The sequence below is a fragment of the Arachis ipaensis genome, chromosome B05, assembly GCF_000816755.2.
Source record: "Arachis ipaensis cultivar K30076 chromosome B05, Araip1.1, whole genome shotgun sequence".
Lineage (NCBI taxonomy): Eukaryota > Viridiplantae > Streptophyta > Magnoliopsida > Fabales > Fabaceae > Arachis > Arachis ipaensis.
The window spans coordinates 103,979,503-103,996,291 of NC_029789.2; the positions used below are offsets into that span (position 1 = coordinate 103,979,503).

Here is a 16,789-nt window from a genome sequence, read left to right on the forward strand (position 1 = left end):
ACCAAACTTAGAGGTTTGCTTGTCCTCTAGCAAAAAGAAAAGAAAGGAGAGGGAGAGAAGGAGAGCTAGGTGCCATTGTGGATGGGAGGGGAGGGAGGCCGAACCCATATCTAAAGGGAGAGGGGGTGGGTTTTTTTTCCGAGAATACAAAGAAAGATAAGATAGAAGATATGATTTAAAATTGAAAAGATATGAAAGATATTTGAAAAAGATAGATTTGGATTTTTTTGAAAAAGATAGTATGGAGATTTGAAAAAGATATTGATTAGTTGAAAAGATTTTTGAATGAAAAGAGATAGATTTGTTTTGCAAATTTTGAAAAAGAGTTGAATTGGATAAAAAAGGATTTGTGCTTATGGATTAAGATACATTTGATATTTTTAAAATAGGGTTTTTAGGAATTAGAGATTTTAGAAATCAGGGTTCTTAACATGTTTATGCAAGAAATCATGAATTGAAACATGAAAATTAAATTTAGAATGAAAAATATGAAGTAAAAACGAATTCACCTCCTCCCCACCATCCTGGCGTTTGAACGCCCAAACGCTGCATGTTTTGGGCGTTCAACGCCCAAATGCTGCCTCTCCTGGGCGTTCAACGCCCAGCTATTGCTTCTTTCTGGCGTTGAACGCCAGGAACTCCTTTGTCACTGGGCGTTTTTCTGAACGCCCAGGACGCTGTAAATCTGGCGTTAAACGCCCAGAAGGAGCTTCTTTCTGGCGTTCAACGCCCAAAAGATGCTTCTTTTCGGCGTTTAACGCCCAGATGGCTATCATTACTGGCGTTCAATGCCCAGTGGATGCTTCTTTTGGGCGTTGAACGCCCAAAACAGACTCTTACTGGCGTTTTCTTACCAGTGAGCTCTTTTTCTCTGTTTTTTGTGCAGAATCCTTCTGTAACCCTGTGAACTTATACAATTGACTATTTACCTTAGTATCAGTGAACTTTATATAAACAAATAAAATCAAGAATAGGGCAAAATGCTTAGAGGAAGTGATGCCCCATGGCTGGGTTGCCTCCCAGCAAGCGCTTCTTTATTGTCTTTAGCTGGACCTTGGTGAGCTTTTAATCTAGCTTCAGCCTTGACCACTCTTGCTCAACATTGCCTTCAAGATAGTGCTTGATTCTCTGTCCATTAACAATGAACTTCTTGTCAGAATCAATATCTTGAAGCTCCACATAACCATATGGTGATACACATGTAATCACATATGGTCCCCTCCACCGGGACTTCAGTTTCCCGGGGAATAGCCTGAGCCTAGAGTTAAACAAAAAACCTTTTGTCCTGGTTCAAAGATTCTAGATGACAGTTTTCTGTCATGCCACTTTTTTTATTTTTCTTTATAAAGCTTGGCATTTTCGAAAGCAGTGAATCTGAATTCCTCTAGCTCTTTTAGCTGGAGCAATCTTTTTTCTCCAGCTAATTTGGCATCAAAGTTTAGGAATCTGGTTGCCTAGTAGGCTTTATGTTCCAGTTCCACGGGCAGGTGGCATGCCTTACCATACACAAGTTGGTATGGAGAAGTCCCTATAGGAGTCTTGAATGCTGTTCTGTAAGCCCACAGAGCATCATCCAAGCTTCGTGCCCAATCCTTTCTACGGGTACTTACAGTCCGTTCCAGGATTCTTTTTAGTTCTCTATTAGAGACTTCAGCTTGCCCATTTGTCTGTGGATGATATGGAGTCACCACCTTGTGGCGAATCCCATACCGGACCATGGCAGAGTAAAGCTGTTTATTGCAGAAGTGAGTGCCCCCATCACTGATTAGTACCCTGGGGACACTAAACCTGCTGAATATATATTTCTGGAGGAATTTCAGCACTGTTTTAGTATCATTGGTGGGTGTGACAATGGCCTCAACCCATTTTGATACATAGTCAACTGCCACCAGAATATAAGTGTTTGAGTATGATGATGGGAAAGGCCCCATGAAATCAATACCCCATACATCAAACAACTCAATCTCCAAGATTCCTTGTTGAGGCATGGCGTAACTGTGAGGTAAATTACCAGCTCTCTGGCAACTGTCACAGTTACGTACAAACTCTCGGGAATCTCTGTAGAGTGTAGGCCAGTAGAAGCCACATTGGAGGACCTTGGTGGCTGTTCGCTCACCTCCGAAATGACCTCCATATTGTGACCCATGGCAATGCCATAAGATCCTTTGTGCTTCTTCTTTAGGCACACACCTACGGATTATGCCATCTGCACATCTCTTAAAGAGATAGGGTTCATCCCACAAGTAGTACTTTGCATCAGTAATTAATTTTTTCTTTTGTTGCCTGCTGTACTCCTTGGGAATGAACCTTGCAGCTTTGTAGTTTGCAATGTTTGCAAACCATGGTGTTTCCTGAATGGCAAACAAATGCTCATCCGGAAAGGTCTCAGAGATTTCAAGAGAGGGGAATGACGTCCCTTCTATTGGCTCTATCCGGGACAGATGATCAGCTACTTGGTTCTCTGTCCCTTTTCTGTCTCTTATTTCTATATCGAACTCTTGCAGAAGCAACACCCATCTTATGAGCCTGGGTTTTGAATCCTGCTTTGAGAGTAGATATTTAAAAGCAGCATGGTCAGTATACACAATCACCTTTGATCCTACCAAGTATGATCTAAACTTGTCAATGGCATAAACCACTGCAAGCAATTCTTTTTCTGTGGTTGTGTAATTTTTCTGGGCATCATTTAAAACGCGGCTAGCATAATAAATGACATGCAGAAGCTTGTCATGCCTCTGCCCCAGTACTGCACCAATGGCGTGATCACTGGCATCACACATTAGCTCAAATGGTAATGTCCAGTCTGGTGCAGAAATAACTGGTGCTGTGACTAGCTTGGCTTTCAGCATTTCAAACGCCTGCAGACACTCTGTGTCAAACACAAATGGCGTGTCAGCAGCTAGCAGATTGCTCAGAGGTTTTGCGATTTTTGAAAAATCCTTTATAAACCTCTTATAGAATTCTGCATGCCCCAGAAAGCTTCTGATTGCCTTAACATTGGCAGGTGGTGGTAATTTTTCAATTACCTCTATTTTTGCTTGATCCACCTCTATTCCCTTGTTTGAAATTTTATGCCCAAGGACAATCCCTTCAGTCACCATAAAGTGACATTTTTCCCAGTTTAAAACCAGGTTGGTCTCTTGGCATCTTTTCAGAACTAGTTTCAGGTAATCAAGACAGGAGCTGAATGAGTCTCCATATACTAAAAAGTCATCCATGAAGACTTCCAGAAATTTTTCCACCATATCAGAGAAAATAGAAAGCATGCATCTCTGGAAGGTTGCAGGCGCATTACACAGCCCAAATGGCATCCTTCTATAAGCAAACACTCCAGATGGACATGTGAATGCTGTTTTCTCTTGATCCTGGGAATCTACTGCAATCTGGTTATAGTCTGAGTAGCCATCCAAAAAGCAGTAATAATCATGACCTGCCAATCTTTCTAGCATCTGGTCTATGAATGGTAAAGGAAAATGATCCTTTCTGGTGGCTGTATTGAGCCTTCTGTAGTCAATACACATGCGCCACCCTGTAACTATTCTTGTAGGAACCAGTTCATTCTTTTCATTATGAACCACTGTCATGCCTCCCTTTTTGGGGACAACTTGGACAGGGCTCACCCAGGGGCTATCAGAAATAGGATAAATAATCCCAGCCTCCAGTAATTTGGTGACCTCTTTCTGCACCACTTCCTTCATGGCTGAATTTAGCCGCCTCTGTGGTTGAACCACTGGTTTAGCATTATCCTCCAATAAGATTTTGTGCATGCATCTAGCTGGGCTTATGCCCTTAAGGTCACCTATGGACCACCAAGAGCTGTCTTGTGTGTCCTTAGCACTTGAATAAGTGCTTCCTCTTCCTGTGGATTTAAAGCAGAGCTTATGATCACTGGAAAAGTGTCACCTTCTCCCAGAAATGCATATTTGCATATTGGTGATAATGGTTTGAGCTCGGGTTTAGGAGATTTTTCCTCTTCCAGAGGAAATTTCAGAGTCTCTTTCATTTCCTCTGAATCCTCCAAATCAGGTTATTTCAAGAGTCCTTAGATAATCTGCAAAGTTAGCAAATTGCTTATCCTGCTCCTCTTGGCAGAGTTTTTGAGGATAAGGTATCTTGGCTTTATATTCCTCAACCTTAGTTGCTGTAAGTTTATTTCCTACAGAAGTGGTTGAAGAAGCCTTTTTAGATGGGTTGTCATCAGCACTTGTGTGTGTCTGATCCCTCACTGGCAATTGAGTGCCAGAGTTAAAAGCTGGAGTGACGTTAGACGCCAGCTCCTCATCTGTTCCTGGCGTCTGAACGCCAGAACTGTGCTTCTTTTGGGCGTTCAACGCCAGATCCTTGCTTGTTTCTGGCGTTGAACGCCAGTCCTGAGCATGGTCTGGGCGTTCAGCGCCAGCCTTCCACCCAATTTCTGGCGTTTTAGCGCCAGAATGATTTTTCCCTGGGCTCTTACTGTCCTCAGGTGGATTTTGGGTGGTTTGCTCATTTCTTGGCTTCTTGCTGTCTTGAGGTGAGGTATTTAACGTCTTCCCACTTCTTAATTGAACTGCTTGGCATTCTTCTGTTATTTGTTTTGACAGCTGCTGCTTTATTTGCTTCAATTGTTCTTCCATATTTATATTAGCCATCGAAATATTTTTATTTTTATTTATTTAATTATTTATTTATTTTGAAAACAAAATAAATTAAAATAATTAAAAATGGGTGAAGATTTTCGAAAAAATGAGGAGAGGGAAAGTGGTTAGGAAGTTTTGAAAAAGATATGATTTGAAAAGGGTTTTAAATTTCAAAAAAAAAATCTGAATTTTAAAATTGATTTTCGAAAAATTGCTTTAAAAATAGAGGGAAAAGATATTTTTGAATTTAATGAGGAAAGAGAAAAACAATAAAATAACACAAGATCTAAAATTTTTAGATCTAATGCTCCTTGTTTTCGAAAATTTTGGAGGGAAAACACCAAGGAACACCAAACTTAAAAATTTTAAGATCAAGAAACAAGGAAAACTCAAGAACACTTTGAAGACTCACAAGAAAACAAGAACATGAAGAAAGAACACCAAACTTAAAATTTTTAGAAAACCAAAACAAATTTTCGAAAATAAAAAAAAAATCAACAAGAAAACACCAAACTTAAAGTTTGGCACAAGATTTATTCAAAGAAAAATTATTTTTGAAAAAGATTTTAAAAATAGGATAGCCAATTACCAAGAACATAAGCATCACGCTCTAGCTAATTGAGCTATAAATTTAAAGTGTTTTAACAAGGTATAAATAATAAAAGACTCTAAACCAAAAAGAAAAATTTTTCCTAATCTAAGCAACAAAATAAACCGTCAGTTGTCCAAACTCGAACAATCCCCGGCAACGGCGCCAAAAACTTGGTGCACGAAATTGGAAATCACAATTCTTCACAAATTCGCACAACTAACCAGCAAGTGCACTGAGTCGTCCAAGTAATACCTTACGTGACTAAGGGTCGATCCCACAGAGATTGTTGGCTTGAAGCAATCTATGGTTATCTTGTAACTCTTAGTCAGGAAAATAATAAAATAATTCACTTATCAAATTTGATTGCAAGGAATAAAAGGGCAGAACACAAATTATACTTGTATGCAATGATGGAGAATATGTTGGAGTTTTGGAGATGCTTTGTCTTCTGAAATTCTGCTTTCCTCTGTTTCTGATTCACGCACGCATGTCCTCCTATGGCAAGCTGTGTGTTGGTGGATCACCGTTGTCAATGGCTACCATCCATCCTTCCAGTGAAAAGGGTCCAGGTGTACTGTCACCGCACGGCTAATCATCTGCAAGTTCTCGATCGTACAAGAATAGGATTTCCTATCCTTTTGCGTCTGTCACTACGCCCAGCACTCGCGAGTTTGAAGCTTGTCACAGTCATTCAATCCCTGAATCCTACTTGGAATACCACAGACAAGGTTTAAACTTTCCGGATTCTCTTGAATGCTGACATCAATCTAGATTATACCACGAAGATTCTGATTAAGAGATCCAAGAGATATTCATTCATTCTACGGTGAACAGAAGTGGTTATCAGGCACGCGTTCGTGGGGGAATGATGATGATTGTCACGTTCATCACATTCATGTTGAAGTGCGAATGGATATCTTAGAGAGGAACACACATACTTGAATAGAAAACAGAAATACTTGCATTAATTCATCAGGACACAACAGAGCTCCTCACCCCCAACAATGGAGTTTAGAGACTCATGCCATCAGAGATTACAAAGTTCAGATCTAAAAAATGTCATGAGATGCAAAATAAATCTCTAAAAGTTATTTAAATACTAAACTAGTAACCTAGGTTTACAGAAAATGAGTAAACTATGATAGATAGTGCAGAAATCCACTTCTGGGCCCACTTGGTGTGTGCTGGGGCTGAGACTAAAGCTTTTTATGTGCCTGGGCTGTTTTGGGCGTTCAACGCCAGGTTGTAACGTAATTCTGGCGTTGAACTCCAACTTATAACGTGTTTCTGGCGCTGGATGCCAGACAGCAACATGGAACTGGCGTTGAACGCCAGTTTACATCATCTATCCTTGAGAAAGTATGGACTATTATATATTGCTGGAAAGCCCTAGATGTCTACTTTCCAACGCAATTGGAATCGCGTCAATTGGACTTCTGTAGCTCCAGAAATTCCATTCCGAGTGCAGAGAGGTCAGGATCCAACAACATCAGCAGTCCTTTTTCAGCCTGAATAAGATTTTTGCTCAGCTCCCTCAATTTCAGCCAGAAAATACCTGAAATTACAGAAAAACACACAAACTCATAGTAAAGTCCAGAAATATGAATTTTTCCTAGAAACTAATAAAAATAAACTAAAAACTAACTAAAACATACTAAAAACTATATGAAATTAACCCCAAAAAGCGTATAAAATATCCGCTCATCAACAACCTATGGAGAAAAGCATTAGTGTAGCAACCCATCTACTTGCACATCTTAGCATGCACCAAGGACGGTGCAATCTTTAAGTGTGGGAAGGTCGATACCGACTTCCGTGGGTTAGTTATTTCCTATTTCAACACCAATATTTAATTTTTCTTGTTAAATTAGTTGTTGCATTTGCATGTTTGATTGTATGTTTGTTTGATTTTGTGCATATTTTACCACTACTTGATTAAAGTAATAAATTTCTTTTCAAGACTCTATTTTATAATATTTCACTAATTTAAATTGAAAATTTTGTGTTAAACTTGTTTGAAGACTATAAATTGGAACATGGTTTTTGAGTTAAGAACACACAACCTGTGAGATTTGAGCTTAATTACATGGTTACACTATTTAACCATAACATTTTATTCTTGTGTGTTTCCTTCTCTATAATTGTAATCTATATTTTGTTCCATTCTATATGTCCAATGTTTAGTATACTTACATGTTTGCATATGATTGAGACCATCATTTGATTTTAGCTCACTTACCCCAAATAGCCTACCCTTTCAATTACCTTTCTTTGCCACTTTGAGCCTTTTAATCCCCATTTGTTCTATATTTTACCACATCACTAGCCTTAAGTGGAAAAACAATTAATTACCCCAATTGAATCTTTGGTTAGCTTAAGATAGAGATTGTGTATCAATTAAGTGTGGAAAAACTGTGGGAACATGGGTTAATAGAAAATGTGTTATGTTTCTACTTTATTTAAAAATTGGGAATTTGGATACCTACTCATGGGAAACCAGAAAAACCATATGCATTGAAATGTTATGTTTACTTTCATGATATATAATAAAAAAAATTCAAATAAATAAGTAATTAAATAAGGGGACAAAATTACCCCAATGCTAAGTTGAATAAAAGATCAATGCATATGTGATAAAATTAAAGCAATATTTGGTACATGAGTATGTGATACAAAAGTGGAAATTTTGGGTAGCTAGGCATAATTTTAGAGTTATATAGAGTGTGTGTATGTTTAGGTGAGAATTTAGGTTAGTCAAGGATTCAATTTATAGCTCACTTAGCCATACATATATCCTCCCCCTTACCTTAGCCCCATTACAACCTTGAAAAGACCTCATGATGTTTGCATTGGTACAGTAAATATTCGTTGATTGGTTAGATGAAGAACAAAGTTTTAGAAAGCATGACTAGAGAAGAGTAGAGTGAATTAACCCTAGACACTTGAGCGATTAGAGTGCATATACACTACCAGTGAGGGTTCAATGCTCGACTCTATGTTCCCTGCTTTCATGAGCTATCTTCTTACAAGTTTACTTGTCTTTTACTGTTTGATTTGAATTAGTGGAATCTGGTTTATTTTTGTCTTGAAGAGCTTATTTACTTTTGACCAAGTAGATAGAAATATCTTAGCATTTAGTTGCATTCATATAGATAGGTTGCATTTCATAATTTATACCATTCCTCTTTACTGCTTTGTAGCTTCTCCTGAGCTTAGCATGACGACATGCTAATGTTTAAGTGTGGGAAGATTGATAAACCACTATTTTATGGTTTATCTTGTGCTAATTTGAGTGGTTTTTATCAATTCTTTGGTCACTTATTCATATAAATTGCATGGTTTTACAATTCCTTCCTTATTCTATGATATAGTTGAAAACATGTTTCCTAGGCCTTTAAACTGTCAATTTTAATTATCCTTTATTACCATTCGATGTCGTGATCTGTGTGTTGAGTGTTTTCAGGCTTTATAGGGTAGGAATGGCTTAGAGAATGGAAAGAAAACATGCAAAAGTGGAAGGAACGTGAAAAGTGAAGTTTTGAAAAGCTGGCAGTGACGCGCACGCATGGGTGACGCGTACGCGTTCCTAGCGCAGAATACAAGTGACACGTACGCGTGACAAGGAATTTCGCTAAATGACGCGTACGCGTGACTGACGCGTACGCGTGACATGTGCTACCTGAAGAAATCGCAGAAAATGCTGGGGGCGATTCTGGGCGAGTTTGGACCCAGTTTTCGGCCCAGAAACGCAGAATAAAGCCAGAGGACGAGAAGAGACTCAGGGGGTCATTCATTCATTCATCAATTCACAACAATTTAGGTTTTAGATCTAGTTCTAGAGAGAGAGGCTCTCTCCTCTCTCTGGGTTTTAGGATTTCTCTTAGTTTTAGGTTTATTTCTTCTCAATTCCAGGTTCAATGTTCCTTTAATTTAATTTCTCTTCTACTTTTATTTGTTCTAGCTTTCTAGTTTATATATTCCCTTTGTTGATTACTTTATGTTGCTATTTGGTTCATGAACTCCATGTTAGATTTGATTTCTTTATTTAATGAAATTTGAGGTATTTCATATTTATAATTTTAACTTAGCTTTTTTACATTCTTAGCTTGAAATTGATTAATTGGAGACACTTGAGTTATCAAACTCCCTTGTTGATTGATAATTGGAATTTGCTGGTTGGTTTGGATCCCTCTAAAGCTAGTCTTTCCTTAGGAGTTGACTAGGACTTGAGGAATTAAAATGATTAGTCCACCTGACTTTTCTTTATTTAGTAAGGGTTAACTAAGTGGGAGCAATGAACAACTCTCATCACAATTGATAAGGATAACTAGGATAGGACGTCCAGTTCCCATACCTTGCTAAGAGCTTTATTAGTTATTAATTTAATTCTTACAATTTACTTTTCCTTGTTCCTTATTCAAAAACCCCAAAAAGCTAATCTTCCATAACCAATAATAAATACACCTCCCTGCAATTCCTTGAGAGACGACCCGAGGTTTAAATACTTTGGTTTATTTTTTTTGGGTTTGCTTAAGTGACAAACAAGTTTTTGTACGAAAGGATTCTTTGTTGGTTTAGAAACTATACTAGCAACGGAAATTTATTGTGAATTCTTTACTAGTAGGAATCCGTTCATCAAGGACCAAGAATAAATATGAGAAAGAGAGCAATGAAAGGTTAGAGATCACACTTTACACTCTCAATTTTTTTTAACAATTGAGAGGATCCATTCCCAGAGAAATATAGCAAAGAGGTGTGAAAAATAGCATGTAAATCAAGACAACTCCCTCTAAACCCTAACATAACAGTGTTAGATATATACCTCAGAGAGATGTTGCAAAAATTGCGCATGTGATAGCAAGGAAAGAAGATGAAGAAAGATAAGAGAAAATTGCAATTCCCACGACAGTTGAGAAAGAGCAAACCAAAAAAGAGAAGAAGAATAGAAAAGGAAAAAAGAGAAATGAAAGACCAAAAGAAAGGAAGAAGAGCATATAATGAACACATCTAGTATTATTTTAAATATTATAATTTTAATAGGCATGTACATCATATTTTTAATATTTAATACAGGATAGAACATATTTCCAATAAAAAATATGTCAAAGTAATCTCTTCTAAAAAAGTAGATATAAACAATTTATTTTGAATATTATTACCCTAGTACAGACTGATTTATCAACTATTCTCTTCTATCTTTATAGCAAATTATTTTCATTAGCATATTATAAACAATTATTTACTTAAGATTAGTAAAAAAATAAATAAAGAAATAAAAAAAAACAAAATAAAACAAAATTAAAAAGAATAAAAAAACACTTGGATATACATTGTTACTTAGTTTCTTTTAAAGGAATTGAAGCAACAATAACAAAATCATGGAAGGCCAAAAAATTATTTGTTTTCAATTATCTTTAAAATAGTATATAAGTTAGAGAATTATTTAATGTTATTTATCTTTTAAAAATCTACTTAATATTCAAAAATCAATTACTTGAACATATAATTTATTTTTTCACGTGTTAAACCTCATTCAAATAATTAGCATATTAATATTAGTATCAACCATCCATATAAAATAATTATTCGGTTTTCTAATCAAATTTGAAGTGTATCTTTAATCTAACAATATATTTTTAAAATACAAAAATACGTAATTATTTTTTTTTTGAAAGTAAAGAGCTCAACACAATAAAGTGGAGCAATAAATAAAAACATTAGAACACTATAATCCAAAATAAAGTACGAATAACCCTATCACGAAGAATAATCCCTATGTCAACTTCGGCATAGCCATCAACAACTAAAGGGATCCCCCCCTTTCCACTCGTTGGAGCTCAACATGGTCATATTGATAATCTCTTCAACCCTTTTGCTTTTATTCTGAAAAATTCTTCTATTTCTTTCCATCCAGATATTCCATACAGTGGCACAGAAGCACCTCTGTCGCTGCTATCTATCCTCCTTCCTCCTTGGTTCCTCTGACCAACATAGAAAATGTTCTTTCATGGAACCTGGAAAGGACCATTGGCGGCCAAAAACCGACAACCACGCACTCCACACCTGCCAAGAAAATTCACAGCCAAGAAACAAGTGATGTACATGTTCCACATCATTATTACATAAAACACATAAATTATCTTCCAGATTGATAATCCCAAGCCGGCTTAGCCTTTCTTTTGTCTTCACCCTGCCTATTAAGACAAACCAAGAGAATAGCTCCACCCTTGGTGGGACTAAACCTTTCCAAATAGTCTTTGTGAAACTGTAACTGGTAACCTCCTCTGAGAGTATCTCCTCCTGCAAGACCTGCACAAATGAGTTAGTTGAAAAAATACCTTGTTTATCATATTTCCACACCACTCGATCCTCTCGGTTATTTACTAACTTCACAGGTCTCAACGCCTCATGTAATTGACTCAGAAGTTCCAACTCCCATTGAAAGAGCTCTCGCCTCCATTGGAAGTTCCAAATCCACTCTAACCCATCCCAAAACCCACAATCCCCTATGACAGATCCACATTGGTTTGAAACAGAGAAGAGCCTGGGGAACCGATCCTTCAAAGATCCACAAAGTAACCATACATCCTCCCAAAACTGAGTACGTCGCCCATCACCAATCTCCATGGACAAGCCTGTAACCATCTTATCCCTTATATGTTGATTCGTTATTTGTATCTGGCATATATCTTTCCATGGGCCTCCTCTAGTAGGTAGCACTTGAGTTGACAGTAACTCATTAGGATTCAAATTATGACAGAAACATACCACCTTCTTTCACAACAGGCATTCTTCCTTTGCAAACCGCCACCACCACTTAAACAATAGAGCTGTGTTCCGAATCATAGCATCTCCAATCCCCAACCCACCTAGTTTCTTAGGGGCCTGTACTACTTCCCATCTTACCAAAGCCATTCCATTACTGTCATCCTCCTTACTCCACAAGAACCTTCTCTGTAGTGAAATTAATTTCTCAGCAACAGCTTTCGGCATCTTAAACAGGCTCAAATAATATACTGACAAACTATTTAACGCTGACTTGATTAGCACCAACTTTCCTGCTTTGTTTAGTACTTTAGCTTTCCACAGACTGAGCTTCTCCTCCACCTTGTCTATTATAGGCTTCCATGTCTTCACCAACCTCGGATTTGCGCCTAAGGATATTCCAAGGTATTTAACTGGAAGTGTATCTCCCTTACAACCCAACAAGCTACACATACGCTGGACCCACTGCTCATCACAATTTACTGGTATTAAGCTCGACTTGTCAAAATTAATACTGAGCCCTGACATCAGCTCAAAACATCTCAGAAGCCGCTTGTAATTCTTAATAGTCTCTTCTTCCGGTGGGCAGAACAGTATTATATCATCAGCAAATTGAAGATGTGACAGCTCTATCCTATCTCCCCCAACCGTCAAAGGGGATATACGGCCATTCCTGATTGCTTCTCCAATCATTCAATGTAGCACGTCCACCACCAGAACAAACAAGAAAGGAGAAAGCGGGTCACCTTGTCTCAACCCTCGTTCCATGTTGAACGGCTTCATTGGCGAACCATTTATCAAAACTGACATAGATCCTGTGGCCACACACTCCCTAACCCACGATCTCACCTATGCCCAAACCCCATCTTTTCCAGCACTAAGTCCACAAAACTTCGCTTGACTCTATCATATGCTTTCTGAAAATCTAGCTTGATTATTACTGCCTCCTTTTTCCTCAGTTTAAGCCAGTTTACTGTTTCACACGTGATAAGTGCCCCATCATGTATTTTCTGTCCCTTTACAAATGCACTCCGAGTCTCCCCTACTAAAGTTGGCATCACTGCTCGCATCCTTCGAACTAGCACCTCGAGATAAGCTTGTAGACGCACCCAACCATACTAATAGGTCGTAGATCTTTAATCTCCTTTGCACCAATGAATTTAGGTGTCAGTGCCACCCAAGTGATATTGGCATCCTTCGGTAACCTAGCTGTCTAAAAGAATTCCATTACTGCTGCCGTGAAATCAGATCCAATGTCACCCCAACACTTTGGTATGCGAAATTGTTACTCTGAGGTTGTAAAATTTGTTGTTCGTTCTCTCCCTGGCAATGGCGCCAATAACTGGCGCACAACACCATGGTCCAAACATAACTTCACAACTTCGCACAACTAACCAACAAGTGCACTGGGTCGTCCAAGTAATAAAACCTTACGTGAGTAAGGGTCGATCCCACAGAGATTGTTGGTATGAAGCAAGCTATGGTCATCTTGCAAATCTCAGTCAGGCAGATAATAATTGATTATGGAGTTTTCGAAAATAATAAATAAATAAACAGAAAATAAAGATAGAAATACTTATGTAAATCATTGATGAGAATTTCAGATAAGCGTATAGAGATGCTTTCGTTCCTCTGAACCTCTGCTTTCCTGCTGTCTTCATCCAATCAGTCTTACCCCTTTCCATGGCAAGCTTTATGTAAGGGCATCACCGTTGTCAATGGCTACATCCCATCCTCTCTTGTGAAAAAGGTCCAAATGCTTTGTCATGGCATGGCTAATCATCTGGAGGTTCTCGATCATACTGGAATAGGATTCACCCTCCTTTTGCGTCTGTCACTACGCCCAGTACTCGCGAGTTTGAAGATCGTCACAGCCATCCCTTCCCAGATCCTACTCGGAATACCACAGACAAGGTTTAGACTTTCCAGATCTCAGGAATGGCCATCCATGGGTTCTAACTTATACCACGAGGATTCTAATATCTCGGACTCGGTCCCCTGTATTAGATATCCAAGAGATATTCATTCTAGCTTGTTTGCATGTAGAACGGAAGTGTTTGTCAGGCACGCGTTCATAAGTGAGAATGATGATGAGTGTCACATAATCATCATATTCATCATGTTCTTGGGTGCGAATGGATATCTTAGAAGCGGAATAAGTTGAATTGAATAGAAAAACTGTAGTACTTTGCATTAAATCATGAGGAATAGCAGAGCTCCACACCTTAATCTATGGAGTGCAGAAACTCTACCGTTGAAAATACATAAGTGATGAAGGTCCAGGCATGGCCGAATGGCCAGCCCCCAAACGTGATCAATATGATCCAAAAATGGTTCAAAAGATCATAAGATCTCTAAATACAATAGTAAAAAGTCCTATTTATACTAAACTAGCTACTAGGGTTTACAGAAGTAAGTAATTGATGCATAAATCCACTTTCGGGGCCCACTTGGTGTGTGCTTGGGCTGAGCTTGAAGTTTACACTTGCAGAGGCTTCTTCTGGAGTTGAACGCCAAGTTGTAACATGTTTTTGGCGTTCAACTTTGGTTCGTGACGTGTTTCTGGCGTTTAACTCCAGACTGCAGCATAGAACTGGCGTTCAACGCCCTTTTGAATCGTCTAAACTCAGCCAAAGTATGGACTATTATATATTGCTAGAAAGCCCTGGATGTCTACTTTCCAACGCAATTGGAAGCGCGCCATTTTGAGTTCAGTAGCTCCAGAAAATCCACTTTGAGTGCAGGGAGGTCAGAATCCAACAGCATCAGCAGTCCTTCTTCAACCTCTGAATCTGATTTTTGCTCAAGTCCTTCAATTTCAGCCAGAAAATACCTGAAATCACAGAAAAAAACACAAACTTATAGTAAAGTCTATAAATGTGAATTTAACATAAAAACTAATAAAAACATCCCTAAAAGTAACTAGATCCTACTAAAAATAATGCCAAAAAGCGTATAAATTATCCGCTCATCATACTTCTTGATGAAATTCATGTTGTACCCGTCACAACCTAGTGCCTTAGATGACTCGCAATCCCACACAGCCTCTTTGATCTCCTCAGCCGATGGAAGCACCTCCAGCTTTTCAGAATCCTCCTGATCTATTCTGCTCACCAAACCATCCCTGAATCCCACCATCGGATAATGCTCCTGGTGATATAAATCCTTGTAGAACTCTCTGATAGCAATATTTATTCTAGCTTGATTCCTTACAAGTCTGCCGTTAATTACCAGTGTATTAATCCTATTATTTCACCTTCTAGCTGAAGCTATATTGTGGAAGTATCTTGTATTTTTGTCCATATCCTTTGCTTGCCTAGATCGAGACATTTGTTTTCAGTGTACTTCTTTTCTCACGTACCACCTCTCACAACAAGTAACTAACGCCTTTCTTCTAGCCTCCATTGTTCCATCATACACTCCATTGCTAACCATATCATCGATCTTCTTAATCTCTTCCTCAAACACCTTAAGCTTCTTGTCTATGTCACCAAAATTGGCCTTATGCCATCTCCCCAATGGAATCGTCAGAGCCTTCAATTTTTCTGTAAACTGTATATCCCCCAGTCCTCGCCACTCCTCCTTAACCATTCTGAGAAAGCCTTCATGTGTAAACCAGGAGTCTAGGCTTCGGAACGGCCTTGGACCTCCCTTGATCTTTTTGTCTTCCACTATTATAGGACAATGATCTGGCAAACCCCTTTGTCCACCTCGTAACTGAGACTCGGGAAACTCCTCTATCCACTCCAGGATGACTAGAGCTCTATCTATACGACTACACGAACGTCCCCGAAACCAAGTGAACTTGTGATCAGTCAACGGCAAATCTACTAAGTGCATATCTTGTATCCAATCCTTGAATTCTTCCGCAGACCGAGGTAGGACAGTCGTACATTGTCTTTCCTCCACATGTACTATTTCATTAAAGTCTCCCATGTAACAACAAGGAACCTGACATAATCCAGCCATGTACCTCAGCTCCTCCCACACATGAATCTTTTCATCCCTATTGTGTGCACCATAAACCAAGAAAAAGGCACAATTGAAGCTACTTTTTATTAGAACTCCTTCAACACACAACCACCTCTCCCCCTTATAGCAGTTATTCATTTTAAACACTAAATCATCCCATATTATTAGAAGACCACCTGCTGCACCATTAGAACCTATATATTCCCAACCCGCACCATGTTGCCCCCATATGCTTGCCACGTCAATTCTCGTCACTACCTGTCTTTTCATCTCAATCAAACCCAACATATCTAATCTATATTTATTCTTTAGGTCCTTTACCATTCTAATCTTTCCATCACCCCGTAACCTCCTAATATTCCAAAAACTAAAAATCATTAATTATTTTTTGACACACTTGTTTTTATGTTTGGGTCTGCACCGTCTCAATTTTGCCTTCTACTTCGGCATTTTCTTTTTGCGAGCTATTTCTTCGTTCTGCGCTTGAAGTATTGCCATAATGTCATCGTCCTCATTGTAAAGCATAGCACCCGACTCTTTAGCCAACTCCCAAGTCCTTTTGTTCTCCATTATCTGCTCCTCCAATTTTGAGCACTGAGTGTCACTGTCATCCGCAGTATTCACATCTTCCTCGTGCCCAGGTCCCTCATGCCTAAGATCATTCCCTCCGCTACAATCATTATCATGCCCAAGTCCTTTACTTTGCCCATGACCCTGAACTCCAATTGATTCTAGTGGTAGCTGGTCTCCAATTGTGTCACAAGTCTCTGTAATCACACCTCTCCCTTGAACGCGGCCCCCCTCTAGAGTCACGCCTCTCTCCTCCAAAAGCTTATTGGAA

The 16,789-nt window shown here is 38.7% G+C and overlaps 1 protein-coding gene across 1 annotated transcript; it reads right to left on the reverse strand.

Annotated features, from left to right (window-relative positions):
- LOC107640826 lies at nt 11,989-16,272 on the reverse strand. The gene is made up of 3 exons (XM_016344327.1): nt 15,362-16,272; nt 14,954-15,193; nt 11,989-12,649 (listed from the first exon to the last, which is right to left on the reverse strand). Exons 1-3 carry the CDS (start codon nt 16,270-16,272, stop codon nt 11,989-11,991), a joined length of 1,812 nt encoding a protein of 603 aa, XP_016199813.1.